General features: G+C 39.7%; 1 protein-coding gene across 1 annotated transcript in view; it reads right to left on the bottom strand.

The window, feature by feature from the left end:
* TTN (titin) overlaps window positions 1-27445 on the bottom strand; it is a 234120-nt gene that overhangs the window by 148330 nt on the left and 58345 nt on the right. The window contains 49 exon segments of the mRNA XM_066553743.1: window positions 119-166; window positions 849-875; window positions 990-1067; window positions 1176-1385; window positions 1954-2214; window positions 2312-2579; window positions 2662-2751; window positions 3113-3293; window positions 3547-3829; window positions 3949-4041; window positions 5021-5308; window positions 6009-6299; window positions 6805-7092; window positions 7228-7515; window positions 8037-8315; window positions 8414-8692; window positions 8779-9057; window positions 9207-9494; window positions 9971-10249; window positions 10369-10650; window positions 10761-11039; window positions 11302-11583; window positions 14187-14474; window positions 14630-14917; window positions 15060-15338; window positions 15416-15694; window positions 15799-16077; window positions 16309-16596; window positions 16718-16996; window positions 17145-17426; window positions 17542-17820; window positions 18539-18820; window positions 19696-19983; window positions 20116-20403; window positions 20504-20782; window positions 20885-21163; window positions 21261-21539; window positions 21746-22033; window positions 22144-22422; window positions 22931-23212; window positions 23321-23599; window positions 24189-24470; window positions 24672-24950; window positions 25126-25413; window positions 25518-25796; window positions 25891-26169; window positions 26312-26590; window positions 26712-26993; window positions 27162-27440. Coding sequence (XP_066409840.1) covers window positions 119-166; window positions 849-875; window positions 990-1067; window positions 1176-1385; window positions 1954-2214; window positions 2312-2579; window positions 2662-2751; window positions 3113-3293; window positions 3547-3829; window positions 3949-4041; window positions 5021-5308; window positions 6009-6299; window positions 6805-7092; window positions 7228-7515; window positions 8037-8315; window positions 8414-8692; window positions 8779-9057; window positions 9207-9494; window positions 9971-10249; window positions 10369-10650; window positions 10761-11039; window positions 11302-11583; window positions 14187-14474; window positions 14630-14917; window positions 15060-15338; window positions 15416-15694; window positions 15799-16077; window positions 16309-16596; window positions 16718-16996; window positions 17145-17426; window positions 17542-17820; window positions 18539-18820; window positions 19696-19983; window positions 20116-20403; window positions 20504-20782; window positions 20885-21163; window positions 21261-21539; window positions 21746-22033; window positions 22144-22422; window positions 22931-23212; window positions 23321-23599; window positions 24189-24470; window positions 24672-24950; window positions 25126-25413; window positions 25518-25796; window positions 25891-26169; window positions 26312-26590; window positions 26712-26993; window positions 27162-27440 — 12552 coding nt within the window.

The raw sequence follows: 27445 nt of genomic DNA, 5'->3' as shown, positions 1-27445 counted from the left end.
GTCTTGCCAACAGGGACAATTAACTAGATCTTATGGCTGAGCTAAGATTTTTCTCTGAGGTTCCCACTGGCCTTCTGGTTCAGTGCAGATACAAAACAAGTATGGTTTGTTACCCTACCTTCAGCTGGTTTCTGAGGTGGAACTGCAACCTTGGCATCAGGAACATCTAGAAAATCAAATGTTTAATTGGCTTAATAAATAATACGAATTAAAAAATTCATTGTGCTCTCCTCAAGGTTAGTAGTTGATGGTGGTTTAATCTTTCTTTTTGTAATGTAAAGGGATTGCAGCTTGCTCCTCAAGCATAAGCTAGCCAATTGATAGATAAATAATTGTATTAACCTTTCAGTTCAACCAGCCCATACAATGTTATGTATTGTTTCTAAATAATTCTTGCAGCATTTGGAGTAGGCTCTGAAGAACATTCAAAAAAGAAAATCACTGCATATCATAAGGAGGTGATTTTTACCTATTTTGTCTCCTTGGTTATTTTTTTCAGTTGCACAGAGGAGATCCTATCTATTAATTGCTACATCTTCATTGTTCTATTTCTTAGCAGTTAAAAAAAAATAACTTGTGTGTTTTAGTGAATGGGGCATTCCATGTTGTAAAAAATAGGGTCCCTATTAATGTCACTGTTTATGGATTTATCTCAGTATTCATTGCCACTACTCATGAGAATAATAGCTCCACATGTCTGTGGATGAGGAATAGTTTTTCAGCATGTAGTTTATACTTACTCTAGCCAGCAAAAAAAGATTTGAAAATAATAAAAAAGCAGAGCAATGCTTTAATTTTATGATAGAGTATTGACAAGATCTTATGCCAGTCTTGCTTGAGGACTTTACCTGGTGGCTTCAACTCCAGTTTCATTTCTGCAAAGGAATATTAGATTTCTTTTAGGACTATTGATTTTTCCAGAATCGTGTTTCAAACAAACAAATTTGTACATGGTTATGATCACAAATTTATTCAGAAAATTTGCTAACCTTTCGTTACAAGATAGAGCTCTGCAGTGCTTCTTGCTTCCCCTCTTGGTTCAAGACGAGCAATTACAGAATAAACACCTGCAGCAGTCAAGAATGTTCATATTTATATTATTTTATAATTTAAAACCAGACAAAAAAGAAACAGATAAAAAATGGCACCAGCACAACTGTTTCATGCATTTTTACCTTCATCTTCTGCATTAACATTGTGGATAGTCATATAATGGCAACGACCTTCACTTCTGAAGCTGTACTTGGGACTCTCTCTCAGTTCAGTGGGGCCTTTATACCACGTCACAACTGCATCATCAAAAGACACCTCACACTCGAAGGTTGCAGACTGGTGTTCACTCACAACGATGTTCTGTATGCTCTTCGTGAACTGAATTGGTTCCGCTGTTTTTAGAAAGAAAAAATATGTCAATTGTTATGTACCACCACTGCATTTAGTGTATCTGAATTCTTCTCATTGTTGTCATCAAAATAGCTAAATTTCAATGAGATACTAGCAATAGATCTTTAAAAAGTAGAGTAAAAAAAAAAGGATTCCATCTTCTACGAAGATAAGAATGAAGATTAGACGATGTAAGAGTTCAGCTATAACAAGATTGATGTACTGATACATTTTGTAAGAGAAGCCATTAAGGAAACTGACGATAGAGAATAATTAAGAAAAAGTCCAAGGAAAATATAAGAGTCCCAAAGAAAATAGAAGCTAGTACAAATCAGATTGCTTGTGGGCTATGAGATATTAATCATGGTTTAGTGAAGAACACACTTAATTGAATTACACAAGTATGTCACATGTTGTTCAAAGAGAAAGGACAGTAAAATTTCTTATTTAGTCTGTTTCCAAGTTTTGGAATCTGTCTTTCAGAAATTCTTTTTATTTTCATTTGTTCTGCTAATGAAACCTCCAGAAATTGTCAATATTGTAAGAAAGAGATTCTGTATCTTTACAAACCTTCAATGGCCAGATCTGCGGTTGTTTCTAGACTGTCAAGCTTGCAGGTATACTGTCCCTCGTCTTCCGTTCTAACATCCTTGATGATGAGTTTGTGCACTTTGTCAGAGACTTGAGTTGAATATCTCCCTCCTATCTTAATGGGTCTCCCATTTCTATACCACTGAGACTTGGCATTTGGGATAGAGAACTGACAAGTCAGTGTGCATGTTTTTCCTTCCTTGAAAGTAGTGTCATGAAGATGCCGCTCAACTGCAGGTTCTATTAGCGTGTTAAAACACACATTTTAACAGAGATCAGATAGTGGAATTAATACAGTGTAAACTAATTCAAATATATACTTCAGAAGTAGACTTACCAATCACAGTTAGCTTGGCACTGGCAATATGTGGTCCACACACTATTCTGAAATTCCCTTGATCTTCAGGCTGGCAGTTTCTAATTCTCAGTATGTGGCGATCACCTTCAATTCTAATTTCATATTTGTCATTGGAGTCCAGTTTCTGTGTTCCCTTGTACCATGACAGTTTAATTTCTGGATAATTAATCTTAATCTCACATTCAAAGATAGCATCCTCATCTGCTAAAACCGTCTGATTTTCAATGTCTTTGATCAGAGTAATAGGCTGGAAAATATTAGTTTAAGTTAATTTCAAGCTCCCTGTTATAGGTTTGAATATTTCATAAATCAGTCCAAAAATGTTTTACCTCTGTTTGTGTGAGTCGTTGCTGAATAAAAGCTACAAGTTCATCAAATTCCTGATCTTCCCTTTGAGCTTTCTCTGTGAGCTCAATTTCCTATAAAAATGCAGAATATACTCAAAGATTAAAGGATACTAAATGTCAAGCTGTCATGTTTATCCAACACAGTTCATTCCTACATCAAATTTTATGTAACTGTACTGTAACCAGGAAATCTTCCCATTCTATCAATTGCAGTCAAGTTATGAAGACAGAACCTACTTAGCCAGAAGCCCATTTTTTCTTCTTGGATTTGAGCATGCAAGAAATTGAGAACTGCCAGTAAAAGATCTAAAGAGGAACCAGAAATTTCTCCACACATCATAATTTCAGAACTTCAGAGTGTGGACACCACGTCTGTTCAAGGGGAACATATTACTCCTAAGAGAACCAATGCTGCAGTCACACTGGATCTTACCAATCTGTGGCTTTCTTCTGCTTGGGTTTGCTTTAGTAACTCAAAGGCTTGCAGGAGGCCACGGAAATCTGTAATTCCATACATGCGAGCATATTTCTCATATTCTTTGGGATCTACATTTTTGAGAAGTTCCAGGATATCAATAGGTTGCTCTTCCTCTTCTTTTCTTTTTGTTGGAGTGCTATTCAAATCAATAACAGAAGTTAACTACACAGCATTTCATTCCCGAAAGCTGTTTAATGAAATATTGAATCATCTCAGAGCTGTTCCGTGCAGTAGAATCCTTTATCTTAGTCTAGTCAGGCGCTTTTATTTTTAGTACAGTAATTCCTATGTAATGAATTTTTAAAAATTATATCTTGTTCTGAGATGCATAATAAAAAAAATGTCTTCTGTGTTGATAGCAAATTAATCCATAAAAACTTTCAATATACCTTTTTAGTTTTGCCCTGAGATCCCCTTCAACAACTTCTTTCTTTCTTTCTTCAACTTGCAGGTTTACACTCCTCTCAATTTCACCATGTTGGTTAAAAGCAACACATTTGTACATGCCAGAGTCAGTTTTTATTGTGTCCTTTATTTCTAGTTTGGCTTCATCTCCTCTCTGCTGGATTATAATGCGGCCTCCCTGGTTGAGTTGCCTCCATTTTCCCTTCATCCACTTAACATTTGGAATTGGATCTCCTCCAACTTTTGCAATAAATGTTGCAACGGTCTCTGCAGAAAGATGCAAATGAGGAAGCTAAGTCTATCCAGTTGTTTATGACAGAGGGACATCTCAAACAAAAGGTGTAGGCAAATATAAGACATTGTACTGTTTTGAAAAGTGTTCTTACTTTCCATGACTTTGATACTCTGAGGCTCTGACACAAAATAAAGTTTGCCTTCCACTTCTGCTTTCTTAGCTGCTGGAACAGCTGCCGGTTTTTCTAAAAAAACAGAGTCAGAGAGTTATAGCAGATGGCTTCATGTAACAGTTAGTGTTCATAGGTGATGATGTTTCTGAAGGAATTGTGAAAAAGGAATTAATTCCTGAGATGGAACAAAATACTATGCAAGAGTTAAAAATGCAAAATATTTTCATATTGTTTTTACCAACTTGCAGTTTACTTTCCAGATGGACCATACTGTCTTGTTCAGTCAGGCCATTTATACTCTCCATGGATGCAAATCCATAGATAGATATGCAATTAGAAAGCCTCATTTTCTAAAATGGGTAAGTTTTTTTTTGTGACGTCTTCTCTTTCCATTCTATTTCTGGATATCAAGACCTATGAGCTACTTGCAGTTTTTTACCAGTCATCTGTTAAATTCTCCTGGTTTTCTTTGTCTTAGTCCTTAGCCTAGTTGCTAATCATATAGTGAAAAAGAATATTTGTGCATACTGCTGGGCTCTTGTGTCCTTTATGCAGTGGTAAAGCAAGAACTACACAGAAAGACTCATGTCTAGACAATATTTACTTTCAGCTAAAAGGTCAAAATGTCTAGAGCTGTAATAGTCTTAAAACAATTAGCCTCTAAGGCCACATGCTTGAATTCCTTCTGTATTTTCCTTTAATAAACACCACTTTTGACATGCTTTCCATAAAACATGCATGTCCAAGTAATTTCACCCATTTAGCTTGCATTTTTTGTAAATTTCGTGTTTAGATAGAAAATAAAATTTTAATCTCTTTGGTAGGAATGTACTATTGATTTGACATTGATCTTTCAGCATTTATGTCACATTGATATATAAATTATTGTTAAATACTCTGTTTTACCAGATTCTAGAATTTTACAAAAAACTAAAAATAAATAATTGTTTGTTATTAGATTATTAACATTTTTGTTCCACACAAAAAAAGGTGGGATAGTGTTTTGGTTGACATTTTCATCATATGCCTTATTTTCTCCATGTTACTGTACCTTTGACTGTCACTTTAGATTTGCACGTATCAGTGCCAGCTGCATTTGAAGCTTTGCATACATATTCTCCTGAATCTGATTTGGTAACAGCAGCAAGTTCTAGAAGAGCTACTCCATTAGCAAAGCTGAAGTTGCATTTGTCTGAGGCTCTTATTTCTCTTCCTGCCTTCAGCCACTGGATCCGGATTGGCTGCGATCCCTGGACATGACAGCTAAGCTGTAGGGTATCACCTTCCTCTGCTGCTGCTGGATGAAGAGGCTGGTCAAAAACTGGAGGCTTTTTGGGTTCTGGAATACGAAAATGCTTGAGTGAATACTCAGGAAAGTATGATCAAGAATATAAGAGAGAGATACATGTGATCACTAAGGAGGCAATGGCAAGGAATGGAGGATGATAAACAGAAGTCTGAGAATGTCAATCATAATGCTATAAAATGGAATAAATATCAAGAGAGCATAACAGCATATTTGCTATATAATCATGCAAGAAATATCTTTATCCTCTCAGCAAGAACCTTTACATGCAAAAAATAGTATGAGAACAAAAGCACTATTAGGTTGCAAAACTATATAAAAATCTTTAAAGAAATAAACCTGCAATTTTCTGCAAGAATATTATGACAAAGTGTCATGCTACCAAAATGCAGTGTCAACTGCCTAAGCTTAGATTTCATTGCATAAACCCCCTGTTGCTCCACTGAAGGGGAATGATTAAAAATTAACAGAAATTTCACAAAGATTTCAATGTTCACTTTAAATCAGTCATAGCAAATACAGGAGAAGAAGTTTCTCCTTGAGAAAAAAAAAAAAAAAAACCAAATATAAAAGAATTTGTTGAATTTGTGGTTTATGTGAATCTCTGGACAAATCACTGCTGTTAAAGTAAGTAAAGCCAGCTCATAAGAGAGATGCTATATACTTGCAGCTAAATAAAACAAAGAAATTGTTTTTTAAGCAGGAAGCAAAGAAAAACAAGACTTCAACCAACCTCTGATAACAACAGAAGATGTACTCAACACGCTTCCTGCTTCATTGGACACTTTACAGGTATATAAACCAGCATCTGATTGCTCTACAGTCTTGATATGTAAAAGCAAGGCATTGTTTTTGAAAGATAATTCACAGTGAGCACTTGAATGGACTTCCTGATTATTTTTATACCAAGCAACAGTCAAAGGCTGAGAACCGGAAACACGACCCTCAAGTTTAAGTTCATTCCCTTCTGTTTCTTCTACTGCTTCAGACAGTTTCTTAGTAAAAGTAGGAGGAGTTTTTCGTTCTGTAAAAAAACATAAATTCCATGAATCTATCTTGAGATGAAAAATCCTAAAGACAATGCTTCAAGAAAAATTTGAACATTGGGGAATTGATATTTACTCTCATTTAAACTGGATATATTTTTAAAGTGAAATTATGCTAAGATAAACAGCAGGAGTCTTGCTCTTACAGTCATTGTCACTGTGTTTTCCTGTTTGAAAAAAATTCTCTTACATTGATTAAAGTCATACACCATTTAGATAACCCCAAGAGTTTTGTCAAGCTCTTAAGAACGAAATAGACCAGAGCCTATTTGAGAAAGTAGGCCAAAGAAAATGCTTTATTTCTCCTCCTGTTGCTGTTAGTGACCCTTCCTAATTCCCATAAAAGATTCATAGGTATCTCCAGATAGGTACTCTCAGGCTACATCCCAAAAGTTTTCTCAAAGTTATCTTGCAGTAATAGTCTGACTTCCTTTATAACTGAAGGAAGAAAAATGTAAACACAACGTATTATCTATTCAGTACCTTTAACAGCCAGTTGAGCTGTGCAAGAGTCCTTTCCAACTTCATTGCTAGCATAGCATGTATATCTTCCAGAATCTCCCCTGTCAACTCTCAAGATGGTCAGATGGGCTGTGTTGTCTACATAACTGATTTGATAGTTCTTTCCTGTTCTAATTTCTTGGTCATCTTTTGCCCAAGTGACTCTAATAGGCTGTGTTCCAGAAACGTGACACTCAAAATCAGCACTTTCTCCAATAATGCCATCCACAGGTGTAAGTGGGATGTCAAAGAACGGAGGAGTTTTCCCTTCTGAAGTGTCAAAGAAATAAAAAACCGTCACATAAAAATCTCAATTTACTGTAAAACTGTGTGAAATAAGAATCTCATACATAAAGCAAAACTCAGTTTTAAGACATTTCCATTAATATTTCACAGCCCACCAACCTGTAAGGACAAGCCTGCCACTAGAAGAAGCAGTCCCAATAGCATTGACAGCTGTGCAGGTGTATTGCCCAATAAGGCTCCTATCTGTCTTCAAAATCTGGAGAGTTGCTACATTATCTACAAAGGACGTGTGAACATTGTAGTCCTCTTTTACACGTGCGCCATCTTTAAACCAAGATACTTCAATGGGTTCTGAGCCAGCAATGCCACAATCAAACACGACTGGTAAGCCAACAGTTTCATGAATGTCTCTTAATTTTCGTGTAAAAGAAGGAGGAAGTTTACGCTCTGTAAGAGAACAAGTATTGTACAGTGAAGTCTTCCAGAAGACATGCATCTCTTGCTGTACTCATCAACAATCACTGACTAATATGCTGTAGAGTACGGTGGATTTTTGCTCATAACTTCCAATTAAAAGTATTGTTTAGCACATCATTTATTTCGAACTTGTTGTAAAGAGCCCTGTGCATATGCTTGCAGGAAGAGAGGTCTCTTTTTTTTTTAATCTTAGACCAAATGAGCCTCAGGACTGCTAATACTGGAAACAATCAAAGCAATATCCTGAACATGGATGAAAGATACAGAGGCTTGTAATGCCGCAGAAGAGCTGTGGTCAGTAAGTGCTGCATTTCAATTAGCTTTACAGGAAGGCTTTTGTTTGTAGAAGAAAGTACCACAGGGTACCTTACAAATCAAGAAACAGTAAAGTGTTTTACAATGAAGAGGCAATTGTTGTTTTTCAAAATAGAAAAGCATACTTAAGAAGAATAGGCCATTTCCCATTTCATATTTAAAATTGAAATATTCACCTTGAACTGTAAGCAAAGATGATGAAGAAGCCTCCCCAACAGAGTTTTCTACTTTGCAGATGTACTCCCCACTGTCACTACTGTCTACCTGGCTGAAAACCAGAGTAGCAATTTGGTTCCTAAAGTGCATTTTCACAGTAGCAGTTCCTCTCAGCTTTGTATCGCCTTTGTACCATGACACAATCATTTCTGGTGTTCCAGCAACCTGGCACTGTAAGGATGCAGAATCCCCAACAGTCACCTGCACTGGCTCCAAGGGTACAATGAAGTAAGGTGGTTCTGAAGGACAAAGACACACCATTAGCATAAAAAGATATTGCATGAAGACCATTAGTTGTTCAAACAACACTCATTGAAGTGCTGCTGGCTTGACGCACCTAGTATTGTGATTGTACCATGACAAGTATCTTTCCCAGAATCATTTTCAATATAACAAGAATATTGCCCCTGATCTTCTAGTTTGCTGCTAGGGATTTCCAGTATGGCAGATGTGTCTGTAGTGGTGATGCTACACTTTTCAGAGTGCATTATTTTCACTCCATTTTTCTTCCATGTCACTGAAATCGGTGGAGTACCCACATATGTGCATTCCAAGATTAAATTTTTCCCTTTCTCTACATTTAAATCATTCACCTTCTTCACAAATTTGGCTGGTTCTATAATGAACAACAGGAAGAAAACAAATTAAATAAAGCCAAGAGATCATCTTTAAGAAGCATAAGAAGCAGTAGTCTGGACAAACCTTTGACAAAAAGATGCGTTGTGCAAGAAATTTTCCCTGCCTCATTAGAGACCTGGCAGGTGTAATCTCCAGTCTCAAGTGGATGTACATCAAACAGCTCCAGTTCTGCAACTGAATCTTGCAAGGTGATATTGCATCTGGGTCCTGGTACTAGCTCAACACTGCCTCTGAACCATTTAACTTCCAATGGAGGGGAACCTTTTACGATACTAGTAAAGGTTATGTTTGCCCCAGATAAAACATCCAGTGGTTCAGGTTTCTTCACAAAAGATGGTGGTTCTAAGCACACAAATAAAACAGACAGAAAATAAGTACATTTGAACTTCTTTTGAAGATCACAGTGTTCAGAAATATTCAACAAAGAAAAAATTAAATATTTCTGAAAATAAATTTGGACCCTCTGATTCTGGCCTCTTACTGATACTGACCTATAACACTCAAAAATGCGCTGCATTCATCAGACCCAGCTACATTAGTAGCTGTGCACAAATAAGTTCCCATATCAGACTCCTGAAGTCCATTCACTTTCAGAGAACAGGTATTGTCTGTAAGAGTAGCCTGATACTTCTCTCCACTGGTAATCTCTTGTCCATCATGAAACCAGGAAACCAGAATGGGTGGTGACCCATAAACTTTGCACTCCAGTACAGCAGAAGAACCCAGCTGACCATAAGTTTCTTTCAGTTTTCTTGTGAAAGAAGGAGGTATCATACGATCTGCATTTGTTCCAAAATAAAAAAAGGAAATTACCATGCAGCATTCTTAAATGCAGGAAGTTCTCTGTGCAGAATAAAATTAGTGACCTTTTGCTGTATCTGCTTTGGCAATATACTCTGAAATAGCTAATTATTTGAAAAATAGTTAATGGTTAAGGATATGCTGGAATTTTCATCCATAATCTTTGAGGAACACTGTTTGTTTTTTCAATTTTTTTTCATAAGCAACAATATTACACCAGCTGTCCAAGACAACATGTAGATTAAAGCTGAAGAAATCAAGTCCTTTCAATAATTCTTGCCCTTCAGATTTTAGGTAGGTATCTATCCTTGGTTCCTGTCAAAGTGGCATGCCAAGTACTCCCAAGTTTATACAACTTTCTTAGGCTGCCAATCACAATAATCACTTTGCTATCTGAAGGCTTTGTAAAGGAACTAAAGAATCAGAGGTGACTCAGAAAGAGTAGCCAACTAACCTGAAACATGCACTGAAGCTGTGCAGCTGCTTTTACCAACACTGTTTTTCACCTCAAAAGTATATTCTCCACTGTCTTCTAGTGTTGCATTGAGGATCTTAAGCCCAGATACTTTGTTGAAGAAACTGATTTTATATTTATGGTCAGTGGACAGTTCATTACCGTCCTTAAACCACCTAGCAGTAAGCTCTGGTGTGCCATCTACTGTGCATTCCAGAGTACAAGAGTCTCCAGCTGTGACTTTGACTGGGCCTGGCTTCTCTACAATGACTGCAGGTTCTGCAATGAAATGCAAGTCAGAAAAATTTTGAGAACAACGAAATAGTTATTATTATGATTAAAATTTAAATTTCAAAGCATCTTAAAACACGTTGTGTTTTTTATCTCATGATACCAACCTAGCACTTTCAGCATGGCAAAGCATTCCTGAACTCCAGCATCATTTTTTATCTGACAAATGTATTTCCCAGCATTGGTTGGTTCTGCATTTTCAATCTGCATAGTTGCAATGTTTTCTGAGTAGGAGATCCAAAGATTATCACTTTCTCTGATGACTTCTCCTTTGTCTTTTAACCACAGAACAGAAATGGGCTGTGATCCTTGCACTGTAGCCTGCAGTTCAATCGACTCCCCAACTACGACTGTGAGATCGCTCAGCTTCTTCACAAAGGTTGGTGGTGCTATTTAAGAGAAGATATTTAACAGTAAAGAACCCTGCCAGGAGTGGAAAAGTAGGAGAAGAATTTCAGGAACAAAGAAATGCCAAGAAGATGCCAATCTTTGTACAAACCTCTTAGTGTTACAGAGCCAATACAAGAGTCACTTCCCACATCATTTACAGCCTTACAGTGATATTCACCAACATCTGCAGTATCCACACTGAGAATGTGAAGACTAGCTATGTAGTTCTCAGACATGACCTTATACTTCTTGCTGCTCCGAATTTCTCGTTTGTCTTTATACCATGAAATCTGGAATGGAGGAGTGCCCTGAAGCTCACACTCCAGATGAATATCAGAGCCTTTCAAGGTCTCAACTGGACGGGGCTTCTTGGTAAAAATAGGGGGTGCTGGAAAAAAGAAAAAAGAGTTATCATTTGTGTTATTTAAGCAAAAGAGATTAAAGAAGACAGAAGATTGAAGTAACTCTTCTGATGCTAAATAGCAAAGACAATAGATAAGAAAGAGCTGCCACGGAGATCAAAAACAGAAGAGATTTGCCACCTACTCAGGCAGGTTTTGGCCTCTGACAAAAGAAAGTGGGATTTAAGAGCTTTTCCTAAAGGAGGACCCTTAATGTAAGAAAGGGAAGAAAAGAGCTGAGATTCTGACCTTTTACTCTCAGTGTAGTACTGGTGCTTGCACTACCCGCTGGGTTCTGAGCTTCACAAGTGTAGTCACCACTGTCTTCAACACTGAGGTTGTGCATTTCAATGACTGCCACTGAATCCACAAAGGACATTCTGTATTTTTCACTGGGATGGATTTCAATTTCACCTTTGTACCAGGTGACTTTGATTTCTGGAGATCCACCTATCTTGCATTCATACGTTGTGGAATCATGCTGTTTCACAAGTTTTGAGGAGTCTAGTTTCTTAATAAACCTTGGTGGTTCTGGAAAGCCAAAAAGGAGAGATGATGCTTTAAACTGCACTAATTTGAATAAGCAAGGAGATGTGTAACTGAAACTGCAAAGTTTAGGGACTTAAGCAAAAATTCTGATTTTGCCATTGCTATGAAACTTTTTTAGATAATTTCAAGTTGGTCTAAAATCCAGATTAAGAAGAAAACAAGTTTTCTATATGCATTTCAGTGAGTTTCTTCTTAGTTTACTGACCCACTTTACCTCTCCTTGTATGTATTCATTACAGATTAGTTGATGTGCGTGATTTTCTTTAAAAAATATGCTCTTGTTATATATGTGTAATCAAAATGCCCAATGCAAATGGAAGAATCCAACTGTTCAGCAAAAAAATGTTATTAAAAGCATTTATGTTGAGTATCATAGCAATTGCTTTATATCCTGTGATTAAAAATTAATGTAGTCAATGAATGTATCTGCATTATAACCCCTCACACATTTAATGCAAAACCGAACATAAAGTTGCACATAAGGAATCAAAGTTAAGGAGCTTAGGTAGCAAACAAAAGAGATTAGAAATAGTCATGCTGAGGAGAATTGTGAGATGGCTGGTTTTATAGAATTGGTGTTAAATGTCTGTGATTAAAAAGTAAAACAGGTGGTTACATTTTGTTCCATAAGGAGGGGAAAGGAGTGGAAGTTTGATACTTTTCATCAAAAGTAGCATCTAGGTGATTAGAATCACAAGACTAAATGCTCACAGATCAAAGCTATAACTAGTAAAACCAAGAGGTGGTAATGTGGGCACAACAAACAGATCTCTCTGCAAAACAGGATGAAGCGCCTCTTTGTGTGCCTGTAAAGTGTAGGAAGAATATCTAATTAATTTTGGATTATTTCAACCTGTGGGACAGTTGCAAAACATCCTGTGTTGCTAGAAACAAAACTTCCTGAGTTTCTAGAAATAGAAATGATGATTTGTTAACATCAGGACTTTTGGAACCTTAGCAATTTACTATCAAATTTCACTTTGAGAAAGAGTTGATTATTTATCTGCATACTAAAAGTTGCTGAGTAGTCACACTCTGATTCCACTCCTTTCAAAAAATGAGGGTCTACACATTAGTAAGGTATATATTTATAATGTAAAGCAGTTCTAGAACACAAAGCAGTTATTAAAACTACAGATTGGGAACATTAGATACTAGAGTGAGAAAGTTAATAAAAAGCTGTGAGGTTTTCAAGGTCAATTAAAAAAAAGATCTTATTTCTACCAACAAAAGGCTGCATGTCATAGAAGTGAGACAGCATATGCCCAAATTAAACACATGCAAATCAATGCACCCAAAGAGATTGACCTTTCAAGTTCTACAGAAATTGGTTGAAAAAAATCAACATCAGTAATTTTACAGCCTTGGGGAAACTGTCCAAATTCTAAAAAATACTGACACTAAGAAGTGTCAGTAAATTCAGGATCAAAAAATAAAATAATAATACTCCTCAGGATTTTACAAATAAAGATTTGAAGAGTAAAAAAAATAAATAAGGTCAGCTGGGATCATTTTACAAATGGTAATGGTGTTCAAATAAAGATATTAGCAATGATTTAATTAATAATAAACAGAATTATTGTGGTAGAAAGAAACTTCAGATCTTTTAATGAGGTTTGATTTCTTGCTACAATTTTTCAATACATTTTGGAAGTCAAGCTACATAATACAGCAGCCCTACTTATTACTGAATTCAGGTAATTCAGTCTTACACAGTATTTACACCCCCACCAAGAAAAATGCTTATGGCTGGAAAAAACTTGATATATATAAAATATTTGACAAATAATTAATACAAAATCTTGCTACTAGTAGCTTAGTTTCCTGTGTTATTCTTCATACAGAGTAAAAGGATTTACTCTTGAAATATTTCCCCCCCTCTTTGCACTCCAAATTCATACAGAGGAAAGAGGAAAAAGAAAGAAAAAAGAGGAAAGAAAGTGCTTTTAACTTTTAGCCTTTTTACTCAGGGACCTTTTAACTCAGGCATAATCTAAGCAGTGTATGTTACACTTCTCTTTTAAAATCAGTAAAATTGAAATATCTGGAACAGCTATAAATATGTTTCCACCTACACTGAGGAAATTACACTAATATACATGTCACTTGCACCAAGACAGTCTGAGCCACTCACAAATTTGGATTTTACTTTTAGATCCACACATTATAAGGAGAGGTGAAGTGTTGGGTGGGATGGATATGAAACTGAATCCCCCAATTTCTGAATTTCTTTCAGTTTCCTTTCACTCCCCTGGGCAACCTAGTGACTGTCACTGCTGGAGAAAGACTTTAGAAAGATAGATTTTGCTGTCCAACAGAACCATTCATAAAGGCGCAACAAATAAGAGTTAATGTTTCAATGGAAGAATCCCTTTGATAAGAAAAATCAGGTACTATACCAATGCAGAAGAAATATGAGTAAGTATTTAAGTATTACAATAACATTTAAGTGAAATAAGACATCTCAGAGTAACCTCTTTTAAAAATTGTTAGTCACACACATGTCTGCATTCAGGACAGAATGTGTTTTCCAGGTGTCTGCCTTGCAAAGAAAACCTCATAAACACCAGAGCCCACAGCAATACCTTGTACAGCCAGCTGAGCTGCGCAGGTGTCCTTTCCAACACTGTTGCTGGCAGTACATGTGTAGAGTCCAGCATCCCCTTTACCAACTTTTAGGACTGTCAAGCTGGCCGTGTTTTCCACCAGTGTCATTTTGTAGTTGCCACCTGGACGAATCTCTCTGTTGTCTCTGGTCCAAGTAATCCTCATGGGAGCAGAACCAGTCACGTGGCACTTAAAGGTTGCGCTTTCCCCTAGTGCCACATCGATTGATACTGGCTTGCCATCAAAGAAGGGAGGTCGTAGGTGTTCTGCAAAGAGGAAAGCATGGCAGAGCTCACCACCAAGCCTGCCTCACCATGCCATGCCCATTGTCCACTATTCAATTGATAGAGTGGGAAAAAGAGTGGAGAAGTAAAAGAGCAAAGACATACAAAAGATTTTTATTAAAGTGTGATCTACAAACCTGTAAGGAGAAGTTTGGCACTGGAAGAGGCAGTCCCCAGAGCATTTTGGGCTGAGCAAGTATATTGGCCACAGTAATCCATACTAGTTTCTAAGATCTGTAAAGTTGCAACATTATTTAAGAAGGCTGATTGCATGTTATCAGTGTCGCTTAAGAGAGCCCCATCCTTGTACCAAGACACCTGGATAGGCTCTGAGCCAGTTATGCGGCAGTCAAATGTCACCGGAGCACCAACCACCTCCTGAATATCTTTAAGTTTTCTGGTGAATGTAGGGGGAAGTTGACGTTCTGCAAAACAGTAATAATCACTACTATCAGTAAGCAGCCAACCTAGAATTAATTATCTTTGAAATTAAGAAAACCCCCTTTCTGTAGACAACAAAGAGCTCCTACAAACTACCCCACAAAAGAGTGGCTCTTGGCCCATCACCTTTAACAACAAGCAAAGCTGTGGAGGTGGCAAAGCCGATGCTATTTTCTGCTTTGCAGATATATTCTCCAATGTTGCTATCCTCTACAGCAGAGAATGCCAGGGTTGCCACATTGTTCTTGAAGTGCATTTTGTAAGCCTGTGTTGATCTGAGCTTGGTGTCATCTTTGTACCAGGACACCTTGATTTCTGGTGAACCGCCAATCTGGCATTTTAAGGTCAAGGGCTCGCCAACCTTCACCTCCACACGGTCCAGGTGCGTGACAAAATAAGGTGGTTCTAGGGAAGGAGAGAACGTGGTGAGCAGAGGCAGAGCATCACTGGGGTGTGTTAGGGGGATCAGGGGTGATGAATACCTAAGATGGAGACAAGGCTGTGGCAAACATCCCCACCCGCCTCATTTGCCACCTCACAGGTATATTCGCCTTCATCATTCTTTGTGCTGTTGAAGATTTCAAGAATGCCAGATTTTTCAGTAGTTGTAACAGTGCAGCGTTGAGACTGAGAAATGGGCATCCCATTTCTTTTCCAGGTGACAGAGATGGGAGGGGTGCCAATGTAGCTGCTTTCTAGCACAATGGACTTCCCCTGCTCCACACTGAAATCACTTAATTTCTTCACAAAGACTGCAGGCTCTGTGGGGAGGTATGAATCAATAGTAAGAGGGACAGATGTGGAAGAGCTGCAAGCAGGGAGTGAATGAAGATAACTGTGCATTCATACACACACTCAAACACACCTTTCACAAAGAGCTGTGTTGTACATGAGGCACTGCCAGCATCATTTGTGACCACACAGGCATAGTCCCCACTGTGGCCTGGCTCCACGCTGTACAGCTGCAGCTGTGCCTCGGACTCATGGAGAGAGATGGAGCAGTTGCTGTCTGGCACCAGCTCCCTGATGCCTCGGAACCAGGTCACTTTGAAAGGAGTACTGCCCTTGATGTAGCTGGTGAAAGTCACATTTGATCCAGGCAAAACTTCCTGGGGATCAGGTGTCTTCACAAAAGAAGGTGGTTCTAAGGATCATGCAAAGAAGTGAAAGAGGGAGAAAGATATTAATAGGACGGTCTCTGTGGGGAGGAAAATGAGCAGGTTTGAGTCAAAAAGAAAAAAAAAGAAAAAAGAAACCATGGGAAAAAAAACCAAACCAAACAGACCATGAAAAAGAAACCACGGGAAACCAGAGAAAAGAAAGAGAAGAGGGAAGAAGAATTTTGTTGAAGTCATGGCAGTATCCTTCCACTGACCTTGTACAGTCAAGAAGGCACTGCATTCATCAGACCCAGCCATGTTGGCTGCCACACATGTGTATGACCCAGTATCTGTGACATCCAGGGCATTCAACTTCAAAGCACAAACATTATCCAAGAATGAGATTTCATATTTTTCTCCACTAACAATCTCATTCCCATCTTGAAACCAAGACACAGATATGGGAGCTGTGCCAGATACTTTGCACTCCAGCAGCACAGAGGATCCCAGCACCCCATTTGTCTCCTTTAGTTTTCTTGAAAATGAAGGAGGAACGAGGCGATCTAAGTAGGACAGGGAAAAGAGGAAGACAAGTGTTGAGGTTTCTTTCAAGGGAAAGAAAAGGGGAAAAAATTAAAAGCTTTCTTTAAAGACAAGAGCGAATAATAAAGACATAGAGCTGACCTGAAACATCAACTGAAGAAGTGCAGCTGCTGTCCCCCACTTCATTGTGCACCTCAAAAGTATACAAACCCCTGTCTCCCCTGTCTGCAGAAAAGACTTTCAAAGTGGATATATTGTTGAAAAAGGAAATCTGGTATTTGCGGTCACTCTTTAGTTCTCTGCCATCTTTGTACCACTTGGTGATAAGCTCAGGTGTTCCTCCTACTTTGACCTCCAAGGTAAAAGGATTGCCAGCCATTACTGTGATCGGCTCGGTCTTCTCTAAGATGACTGCTGGTTCTGAAATAGGAAGGGAGGGGTCTGTGTGTCACAGGGAAATCTACCCACAAACCTGTGAGCACAGGGTGTAAGCAGAAGGCAAAGGCTGGTAGAGCCAGCTGTGCAAGCTGTAAGACACAGTACCTATAGTGGAGTAGACTATACCCACCTAGGACCTGTAAAAAGGCAGAGCACTCCCGCATGCCAGCATCATTTTTGATCTGACAGATGTACTTCCCAACGTCAGTTCCCTCTGCACTGGCAATCTCAAGAGTTGCAATGTTGTCCATAAACCACATTTGAACATTTTCACTCTCCCTAATAACTTCACCCTTATCCTTGAGCCAGACAACAGAAATTGGTGGGGATCCTTCCACTACTGCCTGCAGGGCTGTTGGCTCCCCAATGAAGATTGCTGTGTCACTCAGCTTCTTGGCAAACCGTGGAGGTTCTGATAGCAAAAACAAGGAGGCAGAGGACAATTAATCATACATGCTTGCTTGAAAAAGCGACAGTCAGGAGATCAAGAAAAGAGGGCAGTGATGCTGATCCTCTGGCATACAAACCTTTGAATTTCACTGGGCAGGTGCAAGTGTCGCTTCCCACCTCATTCATAGCTTTGCATTGGTATTCTCCAGTATCTTGAGATTCCAAATTGAGAATATGAAGACTGGCAATGGAGTGCTTTGCTGTCACCTTGAACTTCTTGCTGCTCCTGACCTGCCTCCGGTCCTTGAACCAAGCCACCTCAAAGGGTGGGGTCCCTGCTATCTCGCACTGAAGGATAACATCTGAGCCTTTAAGAGTGTCCACAGGGCTTGGCACCTTGCTAAAAACAGGTGGTTCTATAAAAAAAGAATCACATCATAATGTGTGAGCTTCCTTCTCTGGGTGGGTTTCTGGATAGCAGTAGGAAGCAACATATTCAGGAAGGGAGCCTACGCTTATATTGTAAACACATATTTAGCTTTTAAATATGTGGCCTCTCCTCTAAAAAAATCCCACCACTCTGTGTCAAAAGGGCAGAAAATGTGATACTTCTGCACCTGTTTGGAATCAGTGCTCAGTGTCCTTCCCCAAAAGCCACTCTCCCTGCACTCTAGGGTGTCATTCCATCTTACATTCCATCTTTCCCCCCACTCTTTCTAATCATGAAAGCTACAGTCAGTGAAGCTTAGCTACACAGCCTCCTCTTCCTTCTTAAATTTCATTCCTGTCAGTATCACTGTGTCTAAAAAGGAGGCAGAGGGATGGCTGAAAAGTATTCCCAGCTTCCTCACCATGGCTGGTGTTCCACCTAGTCCATGCTTCCGCTGTGATCTGAAAAGCTTGCCTTGCTCATCCTGCAACTGACTTAAATGGGGAGAGGAGGGAATGACTGCACAGTGCTGGACACCCACCATTGTTTCCTGCCTGATCTCTGCTGCTTAAACACATCAGCATTTAAATGCAAGAGCAGCTGGAGAGACACTGGCCCAGCAGGCACCAGCTGCTGCAGCAGCAGTGCAGCTGGGAGCAGCCTGGCAGCCAGGGATTCTGGTGGAGTGCAGAGCTTGTGCTAACCTTTCACTTTGACTGAAGTGCTGCAGCTGGCTGTGCCTGCAGAGTTGTGGGCTTCGCAGATGTAATCCCCAGCATCTTCAGCAGTGGCACCCAAGATGGTCAGCATTGCCACAGAGTCGACAAAGGACATGTGCAGCCTGTCGCTTGCCCGGAGTGCCTGATCGTTTTTGTACCACACGATTCTGATCTCTGGTGTGCCACTGATTTTACATTCAAGCTGAACTGTGTCCCCCTGCTTCACGAACCGCAAAGCTTCAGGCTTCTTGATGAACTTGGGAGGTTCTGCAGAACAGAATAAGTATGTAGAGAATGACAACTTACCTGTTTGCCATGTGAAATCTACAGCATGGAGCAAGAGTTCTGGGAGGCACAAGAGTACTACAGCACAAAAATAAAATTGTTACAGAAGTTGGCTACATTCCCAACCAGAGTTTCCTTCCAAGGGAATACAGAAGATGAAGAAAAGAAGGCAAAGACTACAAGCCAAACTCTGTTCTGTCAGCTTTGGACCCTGCTGCATCAGACAGTTGAAGCCGTAAAAGATACACAAAGAATGGTTGCTCCATCCAATTGAAATTTTGCTGTTACCTTTGAGTGGTAACAAGTAACAGAGTTCCCAGGCCAACATGAAAGATTTGACAAGCCCTTCATCCCTGGGAACAACGGAAACACGGTAGGGATCGTTTCACTTGCTTAGACATCCTTAAAGTATATTTCTGCATTAAGAAATTAGATGATTCATAGTCTAGATTAAATCAACAATTCAGAACTCCAACTGAAATCTTTATCAAATTTGAAAGAGTGACCTATGCAGGCCAAAAAATGCAAGGTAGAGCTGTATTTACTAATAATTTTCCATATAGCAATTGCTATGAGTGACTAACACAGTGCTATAGTTATTAAAGTAAAAAGCAGTGTGAGTGCAACTCTCCATACAAACAGGTTCATACAGGTACCTTTCTCCTTTGAGATTTTGCAGGCACACAAGACTTCTGCAGTTACACAGTATGATGGGAGAAGGTCATTACATGATTTATGTCTGCAGTCTAGAAAGCTATTTTCTATATGTTTCTAAACTAGAAATGGTAGAAGATCAAAGACAAAGAGATCTCTTTACCCAAGAAAAATAAAATGCACAAACAAAGGTGACTTAATACCTTTGACGCTGAGTTGGGCTGAGCAGAAGTCTTTCCCAGCTTCATTACTAGCTTGGCAAGTATATTGGCCAGAGTCTCCTTTACCCACTCTGAGCACTCGAAGGTGAGCTGTGTTGGCTGTGAACGTAATATTGAAATTTCCTCCAGTTCGGATCTCCCGACCATCCTTGGACCACGTTATGTGTATTGGCTGGGCTCCTGTAACGTGGCATTCAAAATCAGCACTTTCTCCAAAAGGCACATCAATAGATTCTGGTTTGATGTCGAAGACAGGTGCTTGCTTGGGTTCTAGAAACACAAGAAAGCCATGTAATACTCATACCTCAGAAAAAAGCTAATCCAACACACAGGTACCATTGCATGCATGAAATAAGAGGGAGGAACCTGTGATCCAAGTAAAAGTTTTATAAGCCAACACACCTGCCACTGTGAGCCTAGCACTTGAGGTGGCAGTGCCCACAGAGTTGGTTGCTGTGCAGGTGTATTGCCCAGTATGATTCATCTCAGTTCGCACCAGTTGCAGCACTGCAACATTATCTACAAAGGATGTGTGCACATTGTGGTCATCCTTTAGCAGCACACCATCTTTGTGCCAAGTGACAGTAATGGGCTCTGAGCCATTGAGCCGACACATGAGCTTAAGGGGCAAACCAGCAGGGTGCTCAAGGTCCTTTAATTTTCTTGCAAAGGAAGGTGGTTGTTTGCGTTCTGGAAGAAAGCAAGTAAAGGATAAATACACCCCAGGAAGCAACTTTTTATAGTTTGGCAAGACAAAAAGAGTTTTAGCAAGCTAATATAAAATCATCACCTTGAACTGTTAAGAGAGCCTTTGTAGATGCAGTTCCTACACTGTTTTCTGCCTTGCAGATATATTCTCCACTGTCGCTGCTAGCCACTTTGTTGAAGATAAGTGTAGCAACATTGTCTTTAAAGAACACTTTATACTCAGGAGTAGACCTGAGTTTCGTATCACCTTTGTACCAAGACACAGTAATTTCTGGTGTTCCAGCAACATGGCATTGCAATGTTGTGTAAGACCCAACTGACACCTCAAGAGGTTCCAAGTGTGTAACAAAGTAGGGAGGTTCTAAAAAAAGAGAAGCAATTAGACAGGCTTATTTTGTGCCAGGTTTTGGAAAGCATACACTTGAAAAAAAAGGCAAGGAAAAGAAGCAAAGGGAGCACACACCTAGGGTAGAGACTACAGCCTCACAAACATCTCTTCCTGCCTCATTTTCAACATGGCAAGTGTATTCTCCTGCATCTTCTTTGGTGCTGTCAAGTATTTCTAGGATGCAGGATTTCTCTGTGGTGGTGATGCTACACTTCTGAGATTGTGTGATGGTGTGGCCATTCTTCTTCCATGTCACAGAGATGGGCAGGCTGCCTGTGTAAGTGCCCTCTAGGATGATGGTCTTGCCAGGCTCCACATACTGATCACTCAGTTTCTTTACAAAGACAGCTGGCTCTAATGAGAGTAAGTCACAAATGTTGAGCACAACATGCCAATTGGAGAGAAGGAAACAATAATTTAAGGTAAATGGAGAGACATCATCTTTACAAACCTTTTACTGTGAGGTGTGTTGTACAATTTACCCTGCCAGCATCATTAGTCACTAGACAAGTGTACTCTCCACTTTGGGGAGGAGTTACATCAAATAACTCAAGCTCCACAGTGGACTCCTCCAAGTAGATATTGCATTTGTCCCCTGGCACAAGTTCATTGGCCCCTCTAAACCAGTTAACCTTAAAAGGAGGGGTTCCTCTGACAACACATGTGAAAGTGATGCTTGTGCCTGGCAGTACATCCAGAGGCTCTGGGGTCCTCTCAAAAGAAGGTGGCTCTAAATACACAAAAGAAAAAGATAGATAAGACAAATTGCTGCAGCATAGCTCCAGTATTTCCACACACCTACTGAAGATAAAGAGCAAAATCTTTATTTTTCTGTCAATGATTTTCCCCAAGAATATTTACAAAAGACTGCAGATAATTTCAGGAGAGAAAGAGAAAAGAATAGCTCAGAGAGCTTCCTGACCATCATATACCCACCTTGTACAATCAATACAGCACTGCATTCATCTGAGCCAGCTGTGTTGGTAGCTTTGCAGGTGTAAGTGCCAGTATCTGAGTGACTCAGTGAATTAATTTCTAAAACACATAGGTTATCTGAAAAGGACATTTGATGTTTTTCTCCACTGACAAGCTTAAGTCCATTTTGGAACCAGGCAACAGAAATAGTAGGTGAACCTGACACTTTACATTCCAGCAGTGCTGAGGAACCCAGAACACAAGGGCTGTCCTTTAGTTTTCTTGTGAAAGAAGGAGGAATGATTCGGTCTGCATAAGAAAACATAATAAATCCATGGTTAGAGAGAAAATGAGTAAGGGACAGAGAATGGCCAAACAAAAGCTGTTGTAAAAGATAGAAGACAAGCTACCCAACCAACCTAAAACATCAACTGATGCTGTGCAACTGCTTTTCCCCACGTCGTTTTGCACAGCAAAAGTGTACAATCCACCATCTTCCTTTTCTGCATCCATAATTTTAAGTGTAGATACATTATTGAGGAAAGTGATTCTGTATTTTTGGCTGCTGGTCAGTTCTTTGCCATCCTTGAACCACCCAGTGGAAAGTTGTGGTGTGCCTGCTACTTTGCATTCCAAAGTACAGGCATCTCCTATAGTAACTTTCATTGGCTCTGCTTTGTCTACAATGACTGCAGGCTCTGGAAGGAGAGATGGGTAATATACATGGTTAAAACAGGGTTTGATAAGTATTAGCTGTAAGTATTATACACTATCAGATGGGGCTTACACATTTGATACTAAGGAAATTTCAATTTCTTGGGGTGTGGAGTTTTTTACAGCTGTTTTTCCATCCTTTCTGTTACTCTAAAACTGCAAATTTCAAATACTTTCCAAAGCTAAGCAAAATTATTTTAAAATATTTAAATAATTTTAAAGTATCTTTTAATTTAAAATATAAAATATTTTAATCTCCCTCTCTGAGCAGGCATGAGCAAAAGACATGACTGAAATATAGAGTGGTTCCTTCCAACTCTATTGCTGGACTACTGGAAATATGGAACCTGACTTCTGCTTGTTGGGGAGAGAAGGATTCTGTTTTCTTTGTTTTGAACTCAGAGGCATAAGCAAAGTATACAGCTGATAAAAAAAAAGCCAACTTTTTCTAACTTTAAAAGAAACTTCCATGAATTTGTGCTTTTTACCTACCTAGAATAGTTAAGGTAGCCATACACTCGCGACTTCCAGCATCATTTGTGATCTGACAGGTGTATTTTCCAGCACTGCTGGTCTCTGTGCGCACAAATTGCAAAGTTGCAATATTTTCTATAAATGTGATCTTTGTGTTCTCACTTTCTCTGATAATTTCCTCTTTGTCTTTAAGCCACTGCACAGAAATTGGCTGGGAGCCCTCCACTCTTGCTTGCAACTCTACTGGTTCACCAACCACAACAGTCATACTGTTTATTTTAGTCAAGAATTTTGGTGGTTCTGAAGAAGAAATACGCAGTTATAGTAAATACTCACAGTGTTTCCACAAGGAAGAGCAGTGCAGCGCCCTTGGGAGCGCTGCAGAAGACACATGTACCAGTACCTTACCTTTCAGCTTCACAGTGCAAATACAAGTGTCACTTCCTACATCGTTCTGTGCTTTGCAGTGATATTCACCAACATCTGCAGCTTCGACATTAAGAATGCGAACGCTCGTGTGGTAGTTTTTGGCTGTAACCTTGTACTTCTTACTACTGCGGATTTGTCTCCTGTCTTTGTACCAGGCAACATCAAATGGAGGTGTTCCTGAAATCTCACATTCCAGGCTAACCTCAGAGCCTCTGACAATGTCTACAGGAGAAGGCTTCCTGCTAAAGACAGGAGGTTCTAACAAGGGAAGAAAGGAACATTTAGAAAGTAGTCTGAAGCTCTTTGATCAACAAAGAGTCTACAGATACTAGCTTCTGGAAAACGGGACTGCTGAGAATAACTACAGAATGGGCAAGACGTCCCTCTTTTTCTGTGCACAATATGAAATGAGCTTATACAAAAGTGAGCATTAAGAGCCCTTAACTACCCTTTTGAAAAGGTAAACAGACCTTTGGCAGAGAGGGTACAGGTCTCATTTAGCTGGTAATAATCTCCCATACAGGGTGCAAAACTGACACTAGTCAGTTTGTATCTGTTCTTTCTCTTTTATTTCAGCATCTTGATATAGCAATTCACACTACGAACTGTCTTGGATATTAAAATTATGGAACTGCGGAAAAACTAGCTTAGTACTCATCTGCATTAAGAACATCATCTCTCTTGTTTAGACACTGGCAGAGAAGATGTGGGGGCATCAAGAAACAAACATGACATGAAGAGCAGGGCAGTCCTGAAATTAATTAATCTCATGTTCCTGTGTATTTCTAAGGGATACAGCCACCAGGGGAAAAATAAGTTGCAGCTGGAAAACAAGAGGACAGCTAACCTTTCACTGTGACTTTGGTGCTACAGCTGGCCTTGCCGGCAGGATTGTGAGCTTCGCAGATGTAGTCACCGCTCTCATCAGTGCTGAGATGATTCATTTCAAGCACTGCCACAGAGTCAATGAATGATGTCCGGAATTTTTCACTGGCAACAATTTCATGGTCATTTCTGAACCACACTACTTTCATCTCTGGAGATCCACTTACTTTGCACTCAAGCCGGGCTGAGTCACCCTGCTTGACTACTTTTGTTGCCTCTAGCTTCTTAGCAAACTTGGGGGGTTCTAAAAAACCAAAAAAAGTAGGGTCAGGAAGATCTGATCTAATACTGAAGAGAAAATGGTAAGAAAAGAGCCAAACAACAGTGGGTTGCAAACACAGGGTAGGGAATTCACTTGGCAGTGTATCAAAGATCACCAAGGTGGGCTTGGAAAAAAGAAAGAAGAAGGAGACAAAAAGATAACACAACAAGAAAGAGTGCACACCTGTTACCAACAGTGTTGTAGTGCAAGAGTCACTGCCAACATCGTTTGAAACATGGCAAGTGTAGTGCCCACTCCTAGAAGAATCCACTGAATAGAGGGTTAAGAACCCAGTTGAACCTTCAATCCCAATGAAACAAGTTGGACCAGATACAAGTTCTAAGTCTTCTTTGAACCACTTTATTGTGAAGGGTGGTGTTCCTTTCAGTGTGGCCTTAAACTCCACTGTGGAATCTGGTATGGCTTGTTGGCTTTCAGGTTTTACTAAGAAGCTTGGTGGCTCTGCAGTTTTTAAGAAAAAGACACAGTTACATCAGAAATGTCTAAGAATGAAGAAAATCAGTGAGGCAAGCATGGGGACCAAGTTTCCAGTGTTAATATTAAGATGTATAAGAGTGTTAGCATAAGATTTTCCCAGCATTTATCATAGATAAGAAGTAGTAAAAGAGTTTCAAACCTTTCACAGTCAGGACAGCACTGCAAGAATCGTTTCCAGCAACATTAGAGACACTGCATGTGTAATTTGCACTGTCTGCCAGCTCTAGGTTAGCAATCTCAAGTGACATAGTGTTCTCATGGCACAGGCTTCTATATTTTGCACTGTCAGTTATTTCTTTTCCATCCTTAAACCATTTTGCAACAATTGGGAGTGACCCAGAGACTTTACACTCCATTTGGATAGAAGATCCCAGAATGGTATCCTTTTTGGTTAGCTTTTTGATAAATACAGGAGGAATTGATTGATCTGCCCAACACAAAAAAAATAGCAAAAACACACCAGTTAACTTCTTGCTTATCTTTCACGGAGATTATTTTTCATTTCCTCCTTGATGGATTGGCAATACAAACCTAGTACAGTCAGAACAGCTTCACAGGTGCTACTTCCGAAGTCATTTTCAACCTTAAAACTGTATGTGCCACTATCCTCCTTTGATACAGGTTCAATCCTGAAACTGGCCACATTGTTTTCAAAGCTCATTGTGTAGTATCTACTGGGCAGGAGCTGTTTGCCATCTTTGTACCATCTTATTCGGAGCTCTGGTGTCCCAGCCACAGTACACTCCAAAGTCACGGGGTCTTTTTCAGTGACTTTAAGTGATTTAGCCTTTTCTATGATCTGTGCAGGCTCTGAGGTATAAAGAGTATAAAAATTACAGCAGTTAGCTACATAGGTAGGGAACTGACTTTCCAAGTACTCATCAAGGTTACGCCTTGTACACACCTTGTACAAAAAGCAAAGCAAAACACTTCTCCACGCCAGATTCGTTCTTTGCCTGACAGGTGTATCTCCCTCGGTGGCTGAGGTCAACATTAGTAAGCTTCAGTGTGGCTACCCTGTTCTCGAAGGTAATGTGGTGGTGCTCATCATCTTCTAGTATTTTCTCATCTTTTATCCATGACACAGATAGGGGTTGAGCACCTGCTACGACACACTGAAAGAATGCATCACCTTTCAAAATGCTAGTGACGTTCTCCAGCTTCTTGACGAAGGATGGTGGTTCTGTGGTGTGAGTTTTGTTTGTTGTTCAGAAGAGAAATCATGAAAAGGGAAGAGGAGAAAGAGGTATCATATAAAGTAATTCCACTTACTACACTTTAGCTGGGGCATATAATATTTGAGGTGTGCTTCCTAGAGGACTGACCTTTTAAGCTGAGTCTTGTGCTGCAAGAACAGCTCCCACCTTCATTTGAAATAATACACTGATATTCACCAACATCTGAGACGTCACAGTTAGTCACAGTAAGAGTAAATACTGATTCTTTGGTGGAGATGGTGTATTTCTTGCTGCTGAACATCTCCTTATTGTTCTTCAGCCACTTCACCTCAAATGGAGGGGTACCAGACACCTCACACTCTAGTGTGGCCTCTGAGCCCTTCACTACCTCGGTGGGACGCAGCTCCCGAACAAAGGTTGGAGGCTCTATAAAGAAGAATCAGGGGAAAGTAGATAATAACCTCAAATAGTTTTGAGGGGAGAAGAAGTATCTCCTACTTCCTCACCCCAGATATGTGACAGAGATGACAAGATGTTCAAAACCAACCTTTTACTTTCAGCTCGACGCTGCAGCTCTCGCTACCTGCATCATTGTGGGCTTCACAAACATAAATCCCACTATCTGCCACTCTGGCTTGAGTGACGCTCAAAGTGGCTAAACCATCTATGAAGGAGATGCCGTACTTAGCTTTGTCAGTCACTTCATTTCCATCCAGGTACCATGTAATGTGGATCTCTGGCGTGCCTACTACCTGGCACTCAAAAGTGGTGGACTGTCCTTCACGCAAAGCTACTACAGAAGTTGGCATCTGAATAAATCTGGGGGGCTCTAGAAGATGGACAGAGAAGTTGAGGCTTTATGATATTCAAGGTAGGAATAAAAAAATAAAAAAAACCCAAAATTAAAAAAAAAAAAGGCTAAAAGGCCTCCTCCCCTTCCCACCAAAACTGCACATAAAAATCAGAACCAAAAAAATTAGAAGATTGGGTTGCACACCTTTTACAAACAGAGTTGCTTTGCAGGTTGCAGTCCCCACGTCATTGCTTATCTGACAAGTGTAGTTCCCAGAATCAGATGTCCTAGCTGAAAAGAGCTCCAGAACACTAGAAGTGTCATCCTTCCAGACAGATCGACTGGCTCCAGATAAGAGCTCCTGGCTGTCTTTAAACCACTTTATCTGCAGAGGAGTAGACCCTTTCACCAGCGCTTTGAACTGAACCCTAGCATTGGGCACAACCTCTTGAGACTGGGGTTTTTCCACAAAATATGGTGGCTCTATA

Source organism: Molothrus aeneus, chromosome 7 (genome assembly GCF_037042795.1).
Source record: "Molothrus aeneus isolate 106 chromosome 7, BPBGC_Maene_1.0, whole genome shotgun sequence".
Taxonomy (NCBI): domain Eukaryota; kingdom Metazoa; phylum Chordata; class Aves; order Passeriformes; family Icteridae; genus Molothrus; species Molothrus aeneus.
Note: the sequence above shows the minus strand (reverse complement) of the source record. Positions and strands in the feature narration are given on the sequence as shown.